The sequence below is a fragment of the Sebastes umbrosus genome, chromosome 4, assembly GCF_015220745.1.
Source record: "Sebastes umbrosus isolate fSebUmb1 chromosome 4, fSebUmb1.pri, whole genome shotgun sequence".
Classification (NCBI taxonomy): domain Eukaryota; kingdom Metazoa; phylum Chordata; class Actinopteri; order Perciformes; family Sebastidae; genus Sebastes; species Sebastes umbrosus.
The window spans coordinates 876523-894645 of record NC_051272.1 but is presented as its reverse complement, the minus strand read 5'-3'; the positions used below and the strand labels follow the sequence as shown (position 1 = coordinate 894645).

The 18123-nt window shown below is 42.1% G+C and overlaps 1 protein-coding gene across 1 annotated transcript; it reads right to left on the bottom strand.

The window, feature by feature from the left end:
- Nucleotides 1-360: 360 nt before the first annotated feature.
- Nucleotides 361-15897, bottom strand: slc17a8 (solute carrier family 17 member 8). The gene is made up of 12 exons (XM_037768276.1): nucleotides 14546-15897; nucleotides 11974-12229; nucleotides 11671-11789; nucleotides 9742-9856; nucleotides 9432-9519; nucleotides 7899-7985; nucleotides 5774-5916; nucleotides 4919-5068; nucleotides 4678-4810; nucleotides 4182-4292; nucleotides 2316-2443; nucleotides 361-1249 (listed from the first exon to the last, which is right to left on the bottom strand). Exons 1-12 carry the CDS (start codon nucleotides 14644-14646, stop codon nucleotides 920-922), a joined length of 1761 nt encoding a protein of 586 aa, XP_037624204.1. The 5' UTR covers nucleotides 14647-15897; the 3' UTR covers nucleotides 361-919.
- Between the last annotated feature and the right edge of the window lie 2226 nt (nucleotides 15898-18123).

Genomic DNA, 18123 nt, shown 5'->3' with positions numbered 1-18123 from the left:
ACATCTCAGAAACGGGTCACGGGGTTCAAAGTAAGATAGATGGATCAACGCAGGTCTGAAGGTTGATATGTGTTTCTCTTTTAATACAGAACTAGTTGGTTCATGAATGTTGGTCTGTGGTTTACGTTCCATTACACTCAGACAGAGGTCGGCAACCTGCATCTCTTTAGTGGAAATGAATAGTTGTTCTTTGTTTACATTTTCATTTTTATTTATCATTGTTGTAGGTCTATGGTACGACGATACGACGGATCTCAGATGTTTTTCCCCTCAATGTGGCCCTAATACTCCGTAGTACATTGTCTCTTTGGCCCTCACTGCATTAGACTTATATACTATATACTTAGACTATAAACTGTGTTACCTTCATCACAATGATCACATGTTTTGCGGCTCCAGACAGATTTTTTTTTCTTGCCTAAAATGTCTCTTTAGATAGTAAAGGTTGCTGACCCCTGGACTAATCGTAGTCTACAGCAGGAGTCTCCAACCTTTATTCCTCCGAGAGCTAATTTGACAAAATGAAAGTAACTTTTAGTGAGCCACTCAGACGCAGGTAGAGCTACTGGTAGCTCACGAGCTACTTGTTGGAGACCCCTGCTCTACAGCATATGTCAGTGTACTGTAGATTAAATCTATTGTTCTGATTATATCTTGTATTTGTTGGTGAGTTTCTAATAAAAACGATGCTTGATTTTAGATTTTGACTGTTTCATGTTGTGCCTCCCTACGTTTATCGACATCACAGTTAAACTGGAGTATTTGATCAAAAAGGAAAAAAATGTCTTGAGGTACATGTGATGCTGCTGCTTCCGTCACTCCTCTGATGTTTCTGACATTTCCACAGGTGTTTGAAATCAAACTTTCAGCCTCGATCAGACTTGAGTGTTTTGGAAGTCTCTTTGCCCCGCAGGGCGTCTCACTGGTACCGGTCCTGGTAGTCGCCATTCCCACAATGTTCCTCCTCCTCCTGCATGGTCACCCCTCTCCTCTTTTTCCAGCCCTGTTTCCCGCCAGATGAATTGTCCGCGGTTCCGTAACTCTTCTTGGGAACCTCCGTGTTCTCCATGTTGAGCTCCGATTCTTCAGCCAGCTCGTCCTGGTCGATGATGCCACATTTATCCTCGCTGGTGCTCTCGGGGTCGGCCCAGATCTGCTGCTCTCCCGAAGCAAAGATAGCGTAGAAGATGACCCCCGTGTAATGCACCATGGACGCAATAACGAAGACGTTCTGCCACTCCAGACGAGTCTGTGGGGGAGATGAATGGAGTCAATGAATTTCCTGTCCAAAGCAGACTTACTGATCTTCAGATTATGTACCACTGAGTTAAAGCTGTGAATCCACTGCCTTGTTCAGGTCGTAGCATCGGAAAAACTACAACTGCAACGTGAATAATACATTTTACAGGGCTATCTATTATTAACAGCCACCGATAGGTGCAAAATTACATATAGTGATACTGTGTTTGACCAAAAAGAAACGCTGATATGTTTTATACAAGCCATGAGGGGTTTTTTACACTCAGAATTAAAGAGGACCTTTTATGCTTTTCCCCTTTTCCTTTAGTGTGTTATATAATTGTTTTGTGCATGTAAAAAGTCTGCAAAGTTACAAAGCCCACGTCAAAGGGAGTTACTCTCCCTCACAGAAACGCTGCTGCTGAACTACCTGAAAGTCCCACCTTTTCTTCCGTAACGTGGTGATGTCACCAAGTAACACATTTGCATAATGGCTAGTTTGGCACACCCTCAAACAAAGCTAGTTAGAGTAGTTGGAGTGTCTCAGACAGACGGTGAAAAGAGGTTTTGCAGCACAGCCGGTAAGAGAAAAGTAAAGCATTTTTTGAACATTAAAGCATGTAAACATGTTCTAGTAGAAACCCAAAATACAAATAGTAGGGATGCACCAATACCGATACCAGTATCGGGTCCGATACTGTGCTCATGTACTCGTACTCAGAAAACGGCTCCGATACAACGGCACCGATACCACTTTACGGCAGTGTGACGTTAACCTCTCGTCACCATCTTTCGGGTCCCATCGCACGCGCTCACGCTCCACCTCCCCGACGTTGCGGGCGAGACGGGCCGGTGGTGCGCCCGACCCCGCTGGGGGCCGGTTTGGAAAGAAGTGGTATCGGTGAGTCCCTAGCAAGTATGCACCTGAGAATGAGCGCAATAGGTCCTCTTTAAAAATAAAAGCATTCCAACAGAATATGAGATGGAAGGACTGAAGTATTAATCTTCAGCCAGAAGAAAAAGAGCTAAATATCTAAGATGAACACAGTAACTGTTAAAAAATCAACTTGCTATACCTTGTGTTTAGTCAGGGCTCCGACAATCAAAGGACAAACCATTCCAGACAGCGTTCCCACCCCGTTAGAAATGCCCATCAGGATGCTGGCGTAGCGAGGAGCAATATCCAGATGATTGACATTAAAACCTGAAGACACAGAAACACAGAAACACACACACACACACACACACACACACACACACAACGACAGCTGATTAGAAGTAAAGAGTGACACAATTACAAAATAATATTCTCCAAAAGTGAACATGGTTGATATTTATTGTCTGGCTTGACAACAGTCTATAAAATATTCAGGGGAAGTGGCTGAGTGAATGCTGCATCACACCCAGAGGAAAAGCAGCTCTGCATTTCAGTTTTCAGACAAGTCTTCCATGATCCAAGAGACCGAGAACACAGAGAAATAGGTACAAAAAAAAAAAAAGGGTCATTTTACAGCTCTGCAAATTTCATGGTAATTAGGTGATAAATAACAAGTTTGAAATTGCTTTTGAATTACTGCTAAATTACCCCAATATTTACCTCAACATTTATCAAAAATGACTTTATTATAGACATTGTTTCCAGGAAAAGAATACCAAGTTAATTGATTTGCTTTATTTCTATGTCTGCTGATAAATAGATAACGAGAAGGCAATTCACGCCTTTATTAGCTGGAGACTTGATTATTGTAATGCGCTGACTGTATGTTGGTCTCAACCAGTCTTCCCTTGCGCGCCTCCAACTGGTGCAAAATGCTGCTGCTTTTTTTATTTAGATTGGCTTTTAATACCTAGTAGCGCTGTGACATTTTCCCGAAGCTTATTATGTACCCATTTATGATATGTTATGTTTTTATTCCTGTTATTTCTTGATGTTAATGTAAAGCACTTTGGGTACCTTTTAGATATTGTAAAGGGCTATACAAATAAATGTTGATTGATTGATTGATTGATTGATTGATAATAATTAGCGAATAACTTACTTGAAATTTCTTAAAAAACTCCCTGAATCATGACATCAGCTACCAGGTTACATTAGTGTAGACAATCAGTCACACAATGGTGATCAGAGGAGTCTTCTATTAGTTTTGGTTTTCCACCTCATTGCATGCTATTTTAGCATATAATAATTATAATAATGTTTATAATAAAGTCATTTTCGATCGATTTTGAGGTAAATATTGGGGAAATTTGGCAGTAATTCCAAAGAAATTTCAAATAGGTTACTTGCTAATTATCAACTAATTACCATGAAATTTGTGGAAAATGACGTGTTACCAATAAAAGCAACATCCTGTATATTTGAGAGTGTCGTAGTACTCGAGACCACTTTTTTACTCTTGTCTTGTCTCGGTCTCGGTCTCGGACTCGGAGGACTCAGGATTTCATTTCAACACTGGTCAAGACCACGACTGTGGGGGAATCACCAAATTGTCTGATTTATTTGTTAACATCATTACTGTGATTTGATGTAAAACTTCCTACTTCAAATGCAACCAATAACTTAACTCATTTCTAATTTTTTTGTTACTGTTAACGGCTGTCACGCCATATTGACGACCCTACCCCGTTGAAATTCACACACTACTCAAGTAAGTACAGAGTGCACACAGCGCACTACATTGAAGTGTACTTCCGGAAGTACGTGGATTGGAAGGAACACACTGTAGGTCTCAACCCCTCAAAGTCTTCGTCTTGTCTCGGTCTCGATAAAACTCTGGTCTTGGTCATGACTTGGTCTCGCTTTAGGTGGTCTTGACTACAACACTGGCATTTTGAGTGTTTTCAGCTGACTCAAAGTTTCAAACAGAACCCTTGTGTTTTAGGTTTAGCATACAGACGAACTAAAAAGGCGTATACAGTTCAGGTAGCTGGTGTGGTCATACCTGAGATGGCGAATCCACTGAACCCTACAGCCAGAACCAGGAAGGAGATGGCGACCCCTCGAGTGTGAGAAAACCCCACCACCAACAGCAGAGTGGCCTCCATACCGAACCCTGTGGAAAATACAGCACCAGAGTCATGTGAGTCATGTAAGAAACAACAAGTCGATCTGTAAGAAATGATAGAAGTCATTGTCCTGCACAATACCTGCATCATACTGACAGGACTGACATGTTCAGCTGACAAAAGAAAGACTTAAAGCAGCAGTGCGAAATGGAGGACAGTAGTGCATGAGACAGGTAATCTGGAAAAAAATCATGTTCCTCTGTGTCCTCTGATGTTTAAACTATTAATATGTTACCACTAGCTACTGCTGGCTAATGCAAGAGTGGTTGAAAACCATTATTGGGCACACTAACAACCAGAGAGTGAGTCTCTTAATTTCAGATATTGTCTAAAAATGACAAGGTATTGCTTCTATAGTTTACATCAACGTACCTCCACAGTTCATGAGTTTCCTCACATTCGTGGTAGACATGATTTTGTTAGTGCGTAAGTAGTCAGCCAGCTGTCCTCCGATAGGAACCACAATGGTCATCACCATGTGGGGGACAGCGGACAGGAGCCCCACCTGTTGGGGAGATCAGACGTTCGGGAGGCCGTAACGTAAACCAGTACCCATCTTTATGGATATATATATCTGTCGTTGTTGGCTGAATAGTGAAACTGTGAGGCCAACCTTGCTGATGGGGAAGCCGAACACTTCCTCAAAATACGCCGGCTGGCTGATGAGGAGCAGGTAGAAGGTCCAGCTGCGGCAGAAGTTGGCCACGATGATGGCGTAGACGGGCATGGAGGTGAAGAAACGACGCCACGGGGTCTTGAATTTCTGTGATTGGGAGACAGAAGTCAGTGTATGCCATTTGTTGTGATAAAACATTGCACTGTAATGCCCTGAATAGGGATGCAGCGATACCGATACCAGTATCGGGTCCGATACTGTGCTCATGTACTCGTACTCACAAAACGGCTCCGATACAACGGCACCGATACCACTTTACGGCTGCGCGACGTTAACCTCTAGTCACCATCTTTCGGGTCCTCGCGCTCCACCTCCCCGACAGTGCGGGCGAGACGGGCCGGTGGTGGGGCCGGCTCCGCTGGGCCGGGATCCCACCTCAGGTGGTGCGTGCCGGCCCTCACTTTCATTGTGCCACGGGGTTTTGCTTGCACCCTCTGACTCGCGTGTGCGTTAGACTCCTTGGTCTGTGTTTCAAGACGGGTCGGGTGGGTTGCCGACAACGCCGCGGACCCCTGGCGTCTTTTACGTGGGCCGCGGCACAACACGGTTGGGGCCCCGGTCGACAGTCGCACTGGGAGCAGGGAGCCCCGCGCGGCGAGGTCCGGGCAGGGAGCGCTGTAAAGCTGCGGCCGCGAGCCACCTTCGCCCCGCCTCGTGCACAGAGAAGTACTCGTAACGGTACTCGTATCGGCGAGTACCAATGGTAAGTACTTGTACTCGGTCTGAAAAAAAGTGGTATCGGTGCATCCCTCGCCCTAAAACTGGCAGCACATGACGCACACATACACACACCTCAGTCACACTCAGTTGGCGCATCGTTTCACCGATGGTGGTCTCGATGTACGTCCTCTCCTCCTCGGTGATGGTGGGATGTTCAGCAGGACTTCCATACGCCAGCAGGAGCCACAGGACGTACCATATGATCCCAAAAACACCTTTTCATGAGATAACAACAATAAAAAAATGAATGCATTCCTTTGTACATACTAAAGATGTTTATATTTGTCGTGACAGCTTCGTATGGCACGGACTAATTAAACCTCCCCCCCCCGCCGACCTTCTCCGGACCACAAGAAATTTTCGTTATTAAAATGAAATGAACAAGGCATGAGTCTATGAGTCACGGAGCCCAGACAGGAAAATGCTAATTTACATCAATAAATCATGAGATTATATCACAGCAGAACCAGAGTAGATTTTTATTAAAACACATTTGGCAAAGTATGAATTTTATGTCAGAGTTAATCATTTTAATCAAAGTCAAACGCAATTCAGAGCACGTTTACTGTGCAACGCATACAAAGTAAAACTGAGAGAAAAACACTCTGCGTGTCACAAACTGACACCTTGTGTATATAATGTCTCAACACCTGATGAACAAACTATAGGATATATAGTATAGTATATATATATATATATTAGGGCTGTCAGTTGATTAAAGTCGTTAATCAGGATTAATCGCAAATGAATGTCACATTTTTTATCTGTTCAAAATTAACCTTAAAGTTTGTCAAGTATTTAATCCTCTTATCAACATGGGAGTGGACAAATATGCTGCTTTATACAAATGTATGTATATATTTATTATTGTAAATCATATAACAACATAAAACAATGACAGATATTGTCCAGAAACCCTCACAGGTACTGCATTTAGCATAAAACAATATGCTCCAATCATAACATGGCAAACTGCAGCCCAACAGGCAACAACAGCTGTCAGTGTGTCAGTGTGCTGACTTGACTATGACTTGCCCCAAACTGCATGTGATTATCATAAAGTGGGCATGTCTGTAAAGGGGAGACTCGTGGGTACCCATAGAACCCATTTACATTCACTGATCTGGAGGTCAGAGGTCAAGGGACCCCTTTGAAAATGGACAACACAGTTTCTCCTCATTAAAATTTAGTGTAACTTCGTAGCGTAGCCAGCGGGCCGTCAGAGTTTTTAGGGGTAAAAGTAGCAGTACCTTCGGTTTTGGCACATGTGTGCAAAAGAGTAAGTCTATAGTAATACCGCTGTGTAAAAATACTCTTACATTTGTTTTACTTTTTTTCGTACATTTTTCCTGATATTTGTCGGACATTTGTGTGACATTTTTCAAACTTTTTTTTTTTTTACATTTGTGTGACATTTTTCAGAATTTAAAAAAAAAAAAAAATCTGATATTTGTCAGACTTTCTTCAACATTTTTGTGACATTTTTGTGATTTTTTTTCTGATATTTGTCAGACTTTTTTTACATTATTTTCTTTACTTTTTTCTGATATTTGTCGGACTTTTTTTACATTATTTTCTTTACTTTTTTTCTGATATTTGTCTGACTTTTTTGGACATTTTACGGACATTTTCTTAAATTTTGTTTTCAACCTTTGAAAATGGCTATGACAGTAATTCCTCGCCAGAATTTGGCGTAAATTTGGAGCGTTATTTAACCTCCTTCATGACCAGCTAGCATGACATGGTTGGTACCGATTCCTTATGTTTTCTAATTACATATGATGCCATCTTGACTCTAGTTTTTAAACTGCCGCTATGACTGAGATAAAAATCACAAGTTGAGTTAATGCGTTAAAGAAATTTGTGGCATTAAAACAAATTTTATATATTTGTTAAAATGACAACTAAAGTTGACAGTATTTGCTTTCTCGACGGAAGTTAAATGGGATACAGTATGTCTGTATGATGCCACTACGAAAGTCATGATCGACGACCGGCGATCTTCCTGGGGGCTTGAACTGGCTGCCGGCTGCAGCTACATTCATCATACAGACATGGAAGTGGTTTTGGTCTTCCCATCAAACTCTCTGCAATATCTTTATCTTCATCTTTGTGTTCACATGAACATATTTATTTTTCACTTTTATATTGTTTTTATGAGAGCGAGTGACAGTTTATGTCTGTGTCTGTGTCTCACCGTAGATATAGAAGACCGAAGGCCATCCGACGTACTGAACAAGCACTCCAGCTAACGGCATGGCGATCACTGCTCCTGCGTAGGATCCTGGGAACAATCGGTGTCAGATTTAAATGTCAAAGTGTGAATATACCAGCGGGACTCAGTGATAAATAACTAGAAATATATAAGATATTAAATAAATATATTCTGAAAGAAAAATGTTTTTTCACAAATGTGAATATTATACAACAGAAATACATAACTTTATGTAGTTACAGAGCAAAAGCCTTCAATTTCACACAAAAAAATGTGTCTCCATAAATAGAAACACATCAAAGAAACACATTAGTTTCATTGAATAAATGCTGCGTCGTTGGCTCTGCGGAGACAGACAGACGGACAGAGAGAGGGTGTTTTAATGTGTTTTGTATTATCAGACCGGTTCATGGACACAGTTGTTGTGAATAGAGCCGGGAGAATGAGAGTGCTTCTGGACAGTATGCAACGTGACGCTTCATTTAGGTGAATAGAACGAGAAGCTCCTTCTGAGTACGCAGGTGAGCCGTGTTCATTTACTGACAATGTCAAGAGGGTTTTGATGCGTGGGTTGCCATGGTGCCATGAAATGTGCAACGCGGTTATTTTAATTCAGGAGAGAGAAGGCAGTGGACTGAATCTGCAAAACGAAATGACCTCTCTCATGTCCATTTACTGACCGGCCCCACTGGGACTTAAAGGGACTGTTTGCAACTAAAGTCAGCGTCCTGTTGCTGGCGCTTGTGCTCGCTCTACATAGACATGAAGGAGCATCGCTCAACACAGTGAGGAGACACACGTCAGCTAAAAGCACAATATCACTCTATATTTCAGCTGCTTGGCAGTAATGTTAGCTGACCAGACGAAGGTCTCTCCGTGAATCAATGCTGATCCTAGTGTTGGCTTTTCCTGCCTCAGCCTCCCGACCGCGACCGGAGGGAACGGGGGAGACGCCGGAGTTTTGGTCGGAGACGATAACGTTTCTCTCTGCGGAGCCCCGTCACTTCACAAGACACGGGAAACCTCTGTTGGTCTGGAGGAGCTGCAGCAGTTATTTCTGCACAAACGTCCACTGAACATTCACTAGATATTCTCAGAGCTAAACTAACTCTTCTGCAGTGTGGAGTGAGCAGCATGCACGTGAGAGTGGAGCGAAAGAGCGAGAACGAGCGTGGTGTGTGAGTGAAGGCAGGCAGAGGAGCAGAGTACCGCAGAGACTCCGGTCCTGGAGACCAAAGCTACGGTCTCCCCCGCGTCCTCCGACTGCGGCCAACACTGTTTAACAGACGGGCTTCACTAGAGACAACCAAGAGGTTTTGGTGCTCCACTGTAGTTTGTGTTGGAGTCTGAGTCTGAACAGCGTAGACACATGCGAGCGCGCATGAGACACCGACCCGCAATGATTTATACGTGGAAGAAGTTACAAACAGTCCCTTTAAAGGGTTGTTGTGTAAACTGGTTTCCATCAGTGAAATCAGCTTATTGATCAAATACTAAACTAGAGGCATCGCTCACCGCAGAATGAAGTTGTGGCCAGTCGACTCCGTTCAAGAGGTGGCGCCCATTTGGACCACATCCCGTGGCACGCTGGGTAGGTGACACCCTAGCGGGGAAGAAGTGTGGAAGATCAAAGGTCAAAGGATTCATTTGACAAAGTGAAAATGCTCTAAAATAGCAACATTTTAGGAAGAACACTTCGCTGACAGTTACATGAGAAGATTGATGTACCGCTCGACATGAGAGAGGTTATTGATCTTCTCATCTAACTACCAACAAGAAATCAAATGATTGATGCTTTATAATATGTAATTTGTTTTTGTCTTACCTCCACTAAGCCCTGCAGGATGCGAACAAACATGACACAACCGTAATGCACCCGCGCTGCTGATGGGATGAACATGTTGAGCAGTGACGTCAGGAAAATGGCCGCCCCAAACACCCTGCAGAAATACTGCAATGTCATCATGTTGAATGTGTGTGTGTGTGTGTGTGTGTGTGTGTGTGTGTGTGTGTGTGTGCGTGTGCGTGTGCGTGTGCGTGTTAAAGTGAAGAAGCAGTAACATCAATGTCCACCTGAAGCATTACAGACTTTTCTTGTTACAAAAAAGGCACATTTTGGGGGAAATAAAGACACTAAAATACACTTTCGCTTGATGAATTTCAATTAATTGCTAATGTAACCAACAGTATTTTATAGGGATGCACCGATACCGATACCAGTTTCGGGTATCGGGTCCGATACCGTGCTCATGTACTCATACCCGCAAAACGGCTCCGATACATCGGCACCGATACCACTTCACAGCAGCGTGACGTTAACCTCCCGTCACCATCTTTCGGGTCCTATAGCACGCGCTCACGCTCCACCTCCCCGACGGTGCGGGCGAGCCGGCCCTCATTTTCATTGCACCACGGGGTTTTGCTTGCACCCTCTGACTCGCACGTCAGTAGATTCCTTGGTCCGTATTCCAAGACGGGTCGGGTGGGTTGCAGACATCGCCGCAGACCCCTGGCATCTTTTACGTGGGCCAAGCCCACGACGCGGATGGGGCGCACTGAGGACAGTCCGCCCCGGTGACGCTTTGTCCACAGCCCCGGGAAGCACCTTCACCCCGAGCCTTTCCAAGCCGACCTAGAGCCGGTGGCGGCGCACCGCCTCGTATGCGTGACTCCCCAGCCTGCCGTGTGTCGCTCACACCCTCCAGCTGGCTGTTAACGAGGGTCTTTTGGCACAGAGAAGTACTCGTATCGGTACTCGGTATCGGCGAGTACCCAAATGGAAGTACTTGTACTTGGTCTGAAAAAAAGTGGTATCGGTGCATCCCTAGTATTTTGGTCCGTCCGTGCAGTCAGATTTCCCCCATAATTAGTACCAAACTACACAATTCTTCCCAGGAACATTCCTAAAATATTATTAGGAGATTATAACCTTGATTTATATTGTTGTTATTTGTCAAACTCTTAAAAACCAACAGACAGAGTCTGAACGCTACTGTAGATGTCTAATATCGGCGGGCAGTATATCTCCAGATATCTCCCGGTCAAAGCATCTCAGTCAGCCTTATAATGAGACACATCTCACGCCTCTGCCTTTCATGCGCTGAGATAAAGACATCCCATTCAACCCACAAGTTTCTACTTCATCACCACGGTGCCGCTTTAGCTCCCGTCTCTTTCCTCCTTCACCTCATAACCCCCCCCCTTCCTTCTCTTTTTCCAAAACAGTGTGTAAGTGACACTTGTAATATTCCAGTGAGCTGGTGTTTCAGAGAGAAATCAGAGGCAGGATCTTTCATTATTAACTCTGTCAGTGGCGTGTCCTCTTTTCCTGTGAAGCTTTTATTACAGGACTCGCTATCTGCTCCATCAGTACCGCTCACCACCACGCCGTACAGCCTTAACCCTTTAGCCACGCAGGCTGAGGAGGCACTCTCTCTCTCCCAAACCTATATCTGTTTTAAAGTCTTTCTTATGATGCTTTCTTTAACATGCACGGTGGTCGTGACTGCAGCGACCGTGACCTCACCCTCAACTCGTGGAAAAACATCAAAAAAAGACAAAAAAATGTCCAACGTCAAACACTTTTTACTCTCACGGGCAATGAGCTGTCTCTGCGCTGTGTTTAGGGCTGCAAATATGTTTTTGATTAATCTTTTGGTTTATATAACCAACAGTCTAAAATCCAAAAGATATTCAAGTTCTAATGACTTTAAACATTGTTAGGAACGATTGATGGTCATGGAGTGCATGTCACCTGTTGGCAAACAGCTTGTTGGAGATGAAACCACCGGGGATTTGAGTGACGATGTAGCCCCAGAAGAAGGAGCCGTGGATCAGCCCCACTGTCTCCGGGTCCCAGTTAAACTGAGCTTGCTGGAGAGGGAGAAAGAAACAACAGATGCCTGCTAAAAATCTGGCAATTTACCACTAAAACTACATTCATACCTGACTGCAACACAGACACATCCCTAAAAGAGTTGATTGAAATGGTTAAACTGCAATTTTCTTCTTGTCAACAAAAAGAAAAAAACATACAAAGTGGTGTCCTGTCAGCTACCTGAAGCACTGGAGTCCCGTTGATATAGACAGTGTTGTTGTTCACCATCTCCACGATGGCCACGCCGAGGTTGCAACGGATGCCGAAGGAGATGCAGAAGCCCAGGCCGCTGAGGATGGCGAGGATGTAGCGCTTGGGCAGACCGCCACAGCTGCAGTCCAGCAGCGGGGCAGGACGTGGTGCCGACGCCACCGGACGTCCATCCTCCGTCAGCTCAAGTTGGTCCTCTTCTTCTACATTACTACCGTCTATTTTCCTAAGACGCGAAAAGAAATCACCGTATAAGAGCATGTGATTGTCAGCAGTAGACTACTACCGTCTTCCATATATTTCCACCCTCAATATCCCCAAATGTGCCAAAAAAAATTGTGTTTTTTATTTGTCTGTAATGTTTTTAAAATGTGGCAACAAAAATAGCTCAGTAACACAAGTCTGTCTGCTCTCTTACAGAGGGCAGGAGGCGAAGCCAGGACACAGGACTAAAAAGGTCACAGCACTGCTGTGATCAGGTTGCTTTTCAGGTACATCACTCTCCACACCTGTTCCACTACCCAGAATCCATCATTGTCTCTGTCGCCCTGCTCCCATGACCTGCTTTCATCTCGCTTGCAGCACAGGGCCGGCTTAAAGCTGAAGTAGGTGAGATTGGAGCAAATATTTTATTTAAAAAAAGTTATTTTTCTAAAAGGGTTGCTATATCGTGACAGTAGTACATGAGACAGGTAACCTGTGTCCTTTGGTGTCCTCCGGTGCTCCTAACGTAGGGGTCAACAACCTTTACTATCAAAAGAGAATTTTTTTTGGCCCAAAAATATGAAAAAACTCTGTCTGGAGCCGCAAAACATATCTGAGCCTCATAATGGAGGTAACACAGCCTGTTAAGTCTTAATGCAGTGAGGACCCAAAGTCCAAATGAGAGGCAGGACACCGAAGAAACATCTCAGGAGATTTAGCTGGAAGCTGCTGCTGGCTATTCAGCAAATGTAGTGGTGCTTAAAGGTCCCACATCAGCTCATTGTCAGGTTCATACTTGTATATTGTGTTTCTACTAGAACATGTTTACATGCTGTAATGTTAAAAAAAACACTTTATTTTCCTAATACTGTCTGTCTGAATATACCTGTATTCACCCTCTGTCTGAAACGCTTGTTTTAGCTCATTTCAACAGAATTGCGTTGCTAGGCAACAGCTTGTGTCCATGTTTACTTCCTGTTAACTGATGTCATTCACATCCACTGCAACAGGAAATAAACTGGGACACATTTAGAATGTTTATGTTTAAAACCGTGTGATGGTCTATATATATTGTATATTTGTGACATCACAAATGGACAGAAATCCTGACGGCTTGTTTCAAATGCACAATTACTGAATACGGGCTGTGTGTATTTCTCTGTATATTGAGCGTTTCGATAGTTTAACAGTATTTATATAGAACTTAAACCTGCTTTATAATATAAAACACATGAAAATCTCCCTTTTTACAATATGGGACCTCTAAGATAAAGAAGCCATCTTAACAACAATACATGTCCTTTCACTGTTAATGTACTGCAACCAGTCTCATATATGTTTATATACCTATATATATATATGTTCAAAAACAACAAAGCAGGGTTAAAAGTTTGTGCCTGGTCACAAACTTCATGTGCTCACTTTCAAAATACGTTTCCATTGGTACATTAACCAAAAACCACAAATTAACTTTACCTATCAAAGTTTGTGTTTCAAGAAATTTTGTATATTTGGCCTTTTTTTCTTCTTTCTTTTTTTGAAATATCTAATGAGTGTGTTATTTATTTTTAACATTAATCTGGATTTGTTTGGTTCTTTCAAAACGGCTTTTTAAAATCCATCTGGAAATGTTGTCATAGCAACAAGTCCTTGTAACCCAAACCTGCAAAAGTGCATTGATTATTGATTGTTAGCTGGATCATGACCAAGATGTTTTATGTGAACCCCATACTTGACCTCATTTCCAGATGCAAATAGCTGAACACTGTTGAAAATCTACGGTATAATAGGTTGATATAACAGCATCAAAAGACTTCCCATTTTCCACTTGTTTGTAATGTAAATTAATGCATTCCTATTAAACATGACAAAAACACATGCACACGATACACACACAAAATAAATTTTCCAGGAAATTGCCTACTAGTCGTTTATCTCTTAAAATGACAACGATCTTCCTTACAGAACTCCCCCCAACACCACCACCACCACACACACACACACACACACACACACACACACACACACACACACATCCCTTTGTGAAATCAGATATGAAATATGTATTAATGTCTTAAAATCTGTGATTACATCACTGGCATTGCCTGGCGCCAAGCAAGCACAAGAATCAAATATTTATTTATCGCCAGGATCTCTGAGAACACGCTGGGCTTAATGTGCTCGCTTCCAGGCTCTCCACATCCCTCTGACAGCAGATGTTTCCCTCTTAGTTATTTTAAACGGCAGAATGCTTATTTCCATGCAGTCCAAAAACATCTAACAATGGATCAAACACCCTGCACACACAGTCTTCATGCCTCCATACAAACCCTCTCACCTTTGCAGTTTTCCTAGAGAGTCTCCCACTGTGTTTTTCGCCTCCTCCTTCCCAGGCTTAAACACCTGTTCCTTCAAACCTGCTAAACCACCAAAAGGCATTTTTCTTTCTCCGTCTCTTTGTTATCTGAAAACAGTGTCTCGATACCTCACTAACACACTCTGTTCTGACCAAGGGTGGGGAGGAAACATCCACTAGAAGCTGTTCATCATCCTTCCTGAGTTTGTGGCACCGGGGGGGTTGGCTTCACCTTTCAGCGGCGCCACGGGTCCCTCAGAGGTAGAAGACAGACTTTTCCTCTCCACGTTTCTCTGGTGTGAGGATTCAGTGTTGAAGTGGAGGGGAGGATGATGATGTTGAAGTATTCCCTCAATGTCAAAAGTACCGTGCAGCCAGAGCCTCTGGAACTGGTTTCATCTTCTAAAGATCCAGTTTAGAGTAAAGACTGATGAGTAGAATCCAGTTTTAGTCTCTAGGCATGGTGCAGCTGATCTGAACACACTGCTCAGATCTCCTCTCCATCTCATCCATCCCTGGTGAGGAGGGGCAGGTGTAGCTGGTTTTACAAAAAACCCAGCCCCCTCGCTTTACACAACATCATCTTCATCATCATCATCATCTCCCCCAGCACCACCCCCTTCCAGCCAGTTAGGTTCATCCGATAGCAGCCCGAACACTTAGATATGCATGAGCTTGACAAGTTGCATTGAGGAGAGATAGGAGGTGTAAAATGGGAGCAGGTGAAACCAAAGACGGAGCCGTCAAGTTCCAGGTTTACACTCATGCTTTTCCATGACTGCTATTTACAATTTCTACATATCTGAGGGCATTTCCCTGAACTGCTTGTTTTGTCAGCAGGATACCATGGTACGATAATCAAATATGCAGCATTTCAGAGTGAGATTTTAAAATTTAAACAGCAGACCGGATGGTGTGAGCCGGAGTCCTTGGAGACTCTTTTAGCGATGGTGCTGCTGCAGGGAAACTGCTCAAAGTGATGCTGGTACTCCAGCTGTTTATGTATACTCCATAAATAAACTGAGAGCTTCGTCGACACTCTTTCAATAAATAAAGTTCTTTGTACCAGAAATATCACAGCTCCATTACAAGAAACATGAATGGAGCTGCCTTCACACACTTGAATAGGCTACTCTATCAAAAAGTAAGCACGACTACAAGCCAAGACTACCTTTCTGTAGGCCTGTAAGGCAAGAATACTTAGACCATTCTGTATACTTCTCAGTAGAAGCCAAGTAGACTTTTCTGTATACTTGTCAGTATAAGCCAAGTATACTTAGACTTTTCTGTATACTTGTCAATATGAGCCAAGTATACTTAGACTTTTCTGTACACTTGTCAGTAGCCAAGTATACTTAGACTTTTCTGTATACTTGTCAGTATGAGCCAAGTATACTTATGTATACTTTTGTTAAGTATATCTCTGATAAGAACATAAAAAGTAAACTGAAAGTATACTCTCTTATTTGAAGTATAAAAGAAGTATACTAATAGCACACTTGAATAAACTTCTTTTTGGTAAGGGTTATTTTTTATAGGTACTGTAAGGCATGAAAATCAGATGCTTTAGACATAATTGTAATTATTTTATTCATTCCTTGATATTAAAAACTCTTTTTCGAAGGAGACCTGGCCAAGATAGCACACCATTACAAGGTTACTGAGGTAAAGGTATATGCTTGTGTAAACTAAATAGAGGTATATTTTTTTTCTGGTGGCTTATAGACTTAGCTGTCTGTAGAACACACATTGTTAGTATTAATAAATAAATACGGATTTAATACAATTATCAGATTCAACTAGCAAGACTTCTAATGCTTCAATGATTACATTCTAATTTAAGCTAATCAACTCTCGACTCTGCTCTACTGCTTGCCAGGAATTGTAATATTAGCCTAAACCACAGTAATGTCATAACTGAATTTGGCAATAAACTGTTGGTTTAAAGCTTTCTGTAGACTCGTCATGCAACATTATTTCTGAATGTAATATGTCAATATGAAGCCAAGGACGTTTTCAACGTAGTAGTCCTTAAGTCTTTCCATTTCTAAGTCATGGCTACCATCTAGTGTTTGGAGGATACAAGTACAATCGTGTGAAATATTTTTTTGCTGGGAAGCTCCATTAAAAAGAATAAGTTATATTACAACAATAAAAGGAAATACTTTGTACAAAGTCATATTAAAAAAAACCAACATATATATATATATATACATATATATATATATATATACAGTAGAAAAGGCAGTGAGATAAATACAGAAGCAGTTAGGTACTATAAAAAATATTGCACAGGCATTTTTTTTTATATTGCACATATTGTATTGATTGAAGTATTGCATGTTTATTGCACTTTTGAGATCACATATTATAGGCATTTTGGAAAAGGTTTTGCAGACATTGCTTGCCTTTTGCCATCAGCCTGCAGATAAAGGGAGGCACTTCCGATGGATTGAGGTCTGCAAGGGTGCTTTTAATTGTGACGTTATTTCCAAGGAAGGAAGGTTCTTTGAACACAGTTTGAAGATTGATTTGCTAATCCTGGATGAAGTGATCTTGTGTGCTCTTATTTACAAAAGCAGCCAACTTATAAGCATTAAAATGAAATAGCTGTTCCATGTTATAATCATCAGAGCACCAAAACATTTCCGGATTTTGAACAGACATTTAATCTAAAATAGAAGTTCTTAACTCACCATAGTTTGGACAATACAAAAGAAAATGTTATTAATTTTCTACCTCTCATAACTCGCATACTTTGCACAATCTATTGTCCTCCTGGATGTTTTTAAATCATCAATTTTGGTTTAAACAATATATCTTTCAACCATTTTTTTCTAATTGTGTTCATGCTACATGATCAATTATTACTATACATATATATATTGCAGTTCAGCTTCCTCAAAAATAGCATGTGGTTCTGTAGCCCCATGGAGCATTCTGTGATTTAGGCTACTCCAAAGAAAAACTTTCTTATTTATCCTGTGTTCTGACATATTAAGCAAACGATTCCAGTCTTATCATTTCACATTTTTGGATCATTGAACCAGGAATCCATCCCATAATCACCCTGAAATTTGCAGTGTACAGCAGCAAAGGGGATAGTGCAGAAACAAGAAGCGTCAGTAAAAACAGAAAGCAAGATACAACAACAACAAAAAAAAGTAGACAGACATATAAATATGAACAATTTCAATTGAAGGAAATATTAAAAAAATAGGAACAATATAAACAAGGGGGAAACCTCAGTACGGTACCTCAGATATAACCATGGTATGTACCGCAGTACCTCAGATAAAACCATGGTACGTACCACGGTCTCTCAGATATAACCATCGTACGTACCACGGTCTCTTGGATATAACTATGGAACATACCAAGGTACCTCAGATATAACCATGGTATGTACAGCAGTACCTCAGATATAACCATGGTACGTACAACAGTACCTCAGATATAACCATGGTACGTACCGCGGTCTCTCAGACATAACCATGGTACGTACCGCGGTCTCTCAGACATAACAATGGTACGTACCGCGGTCTCTCAGATATAACCAT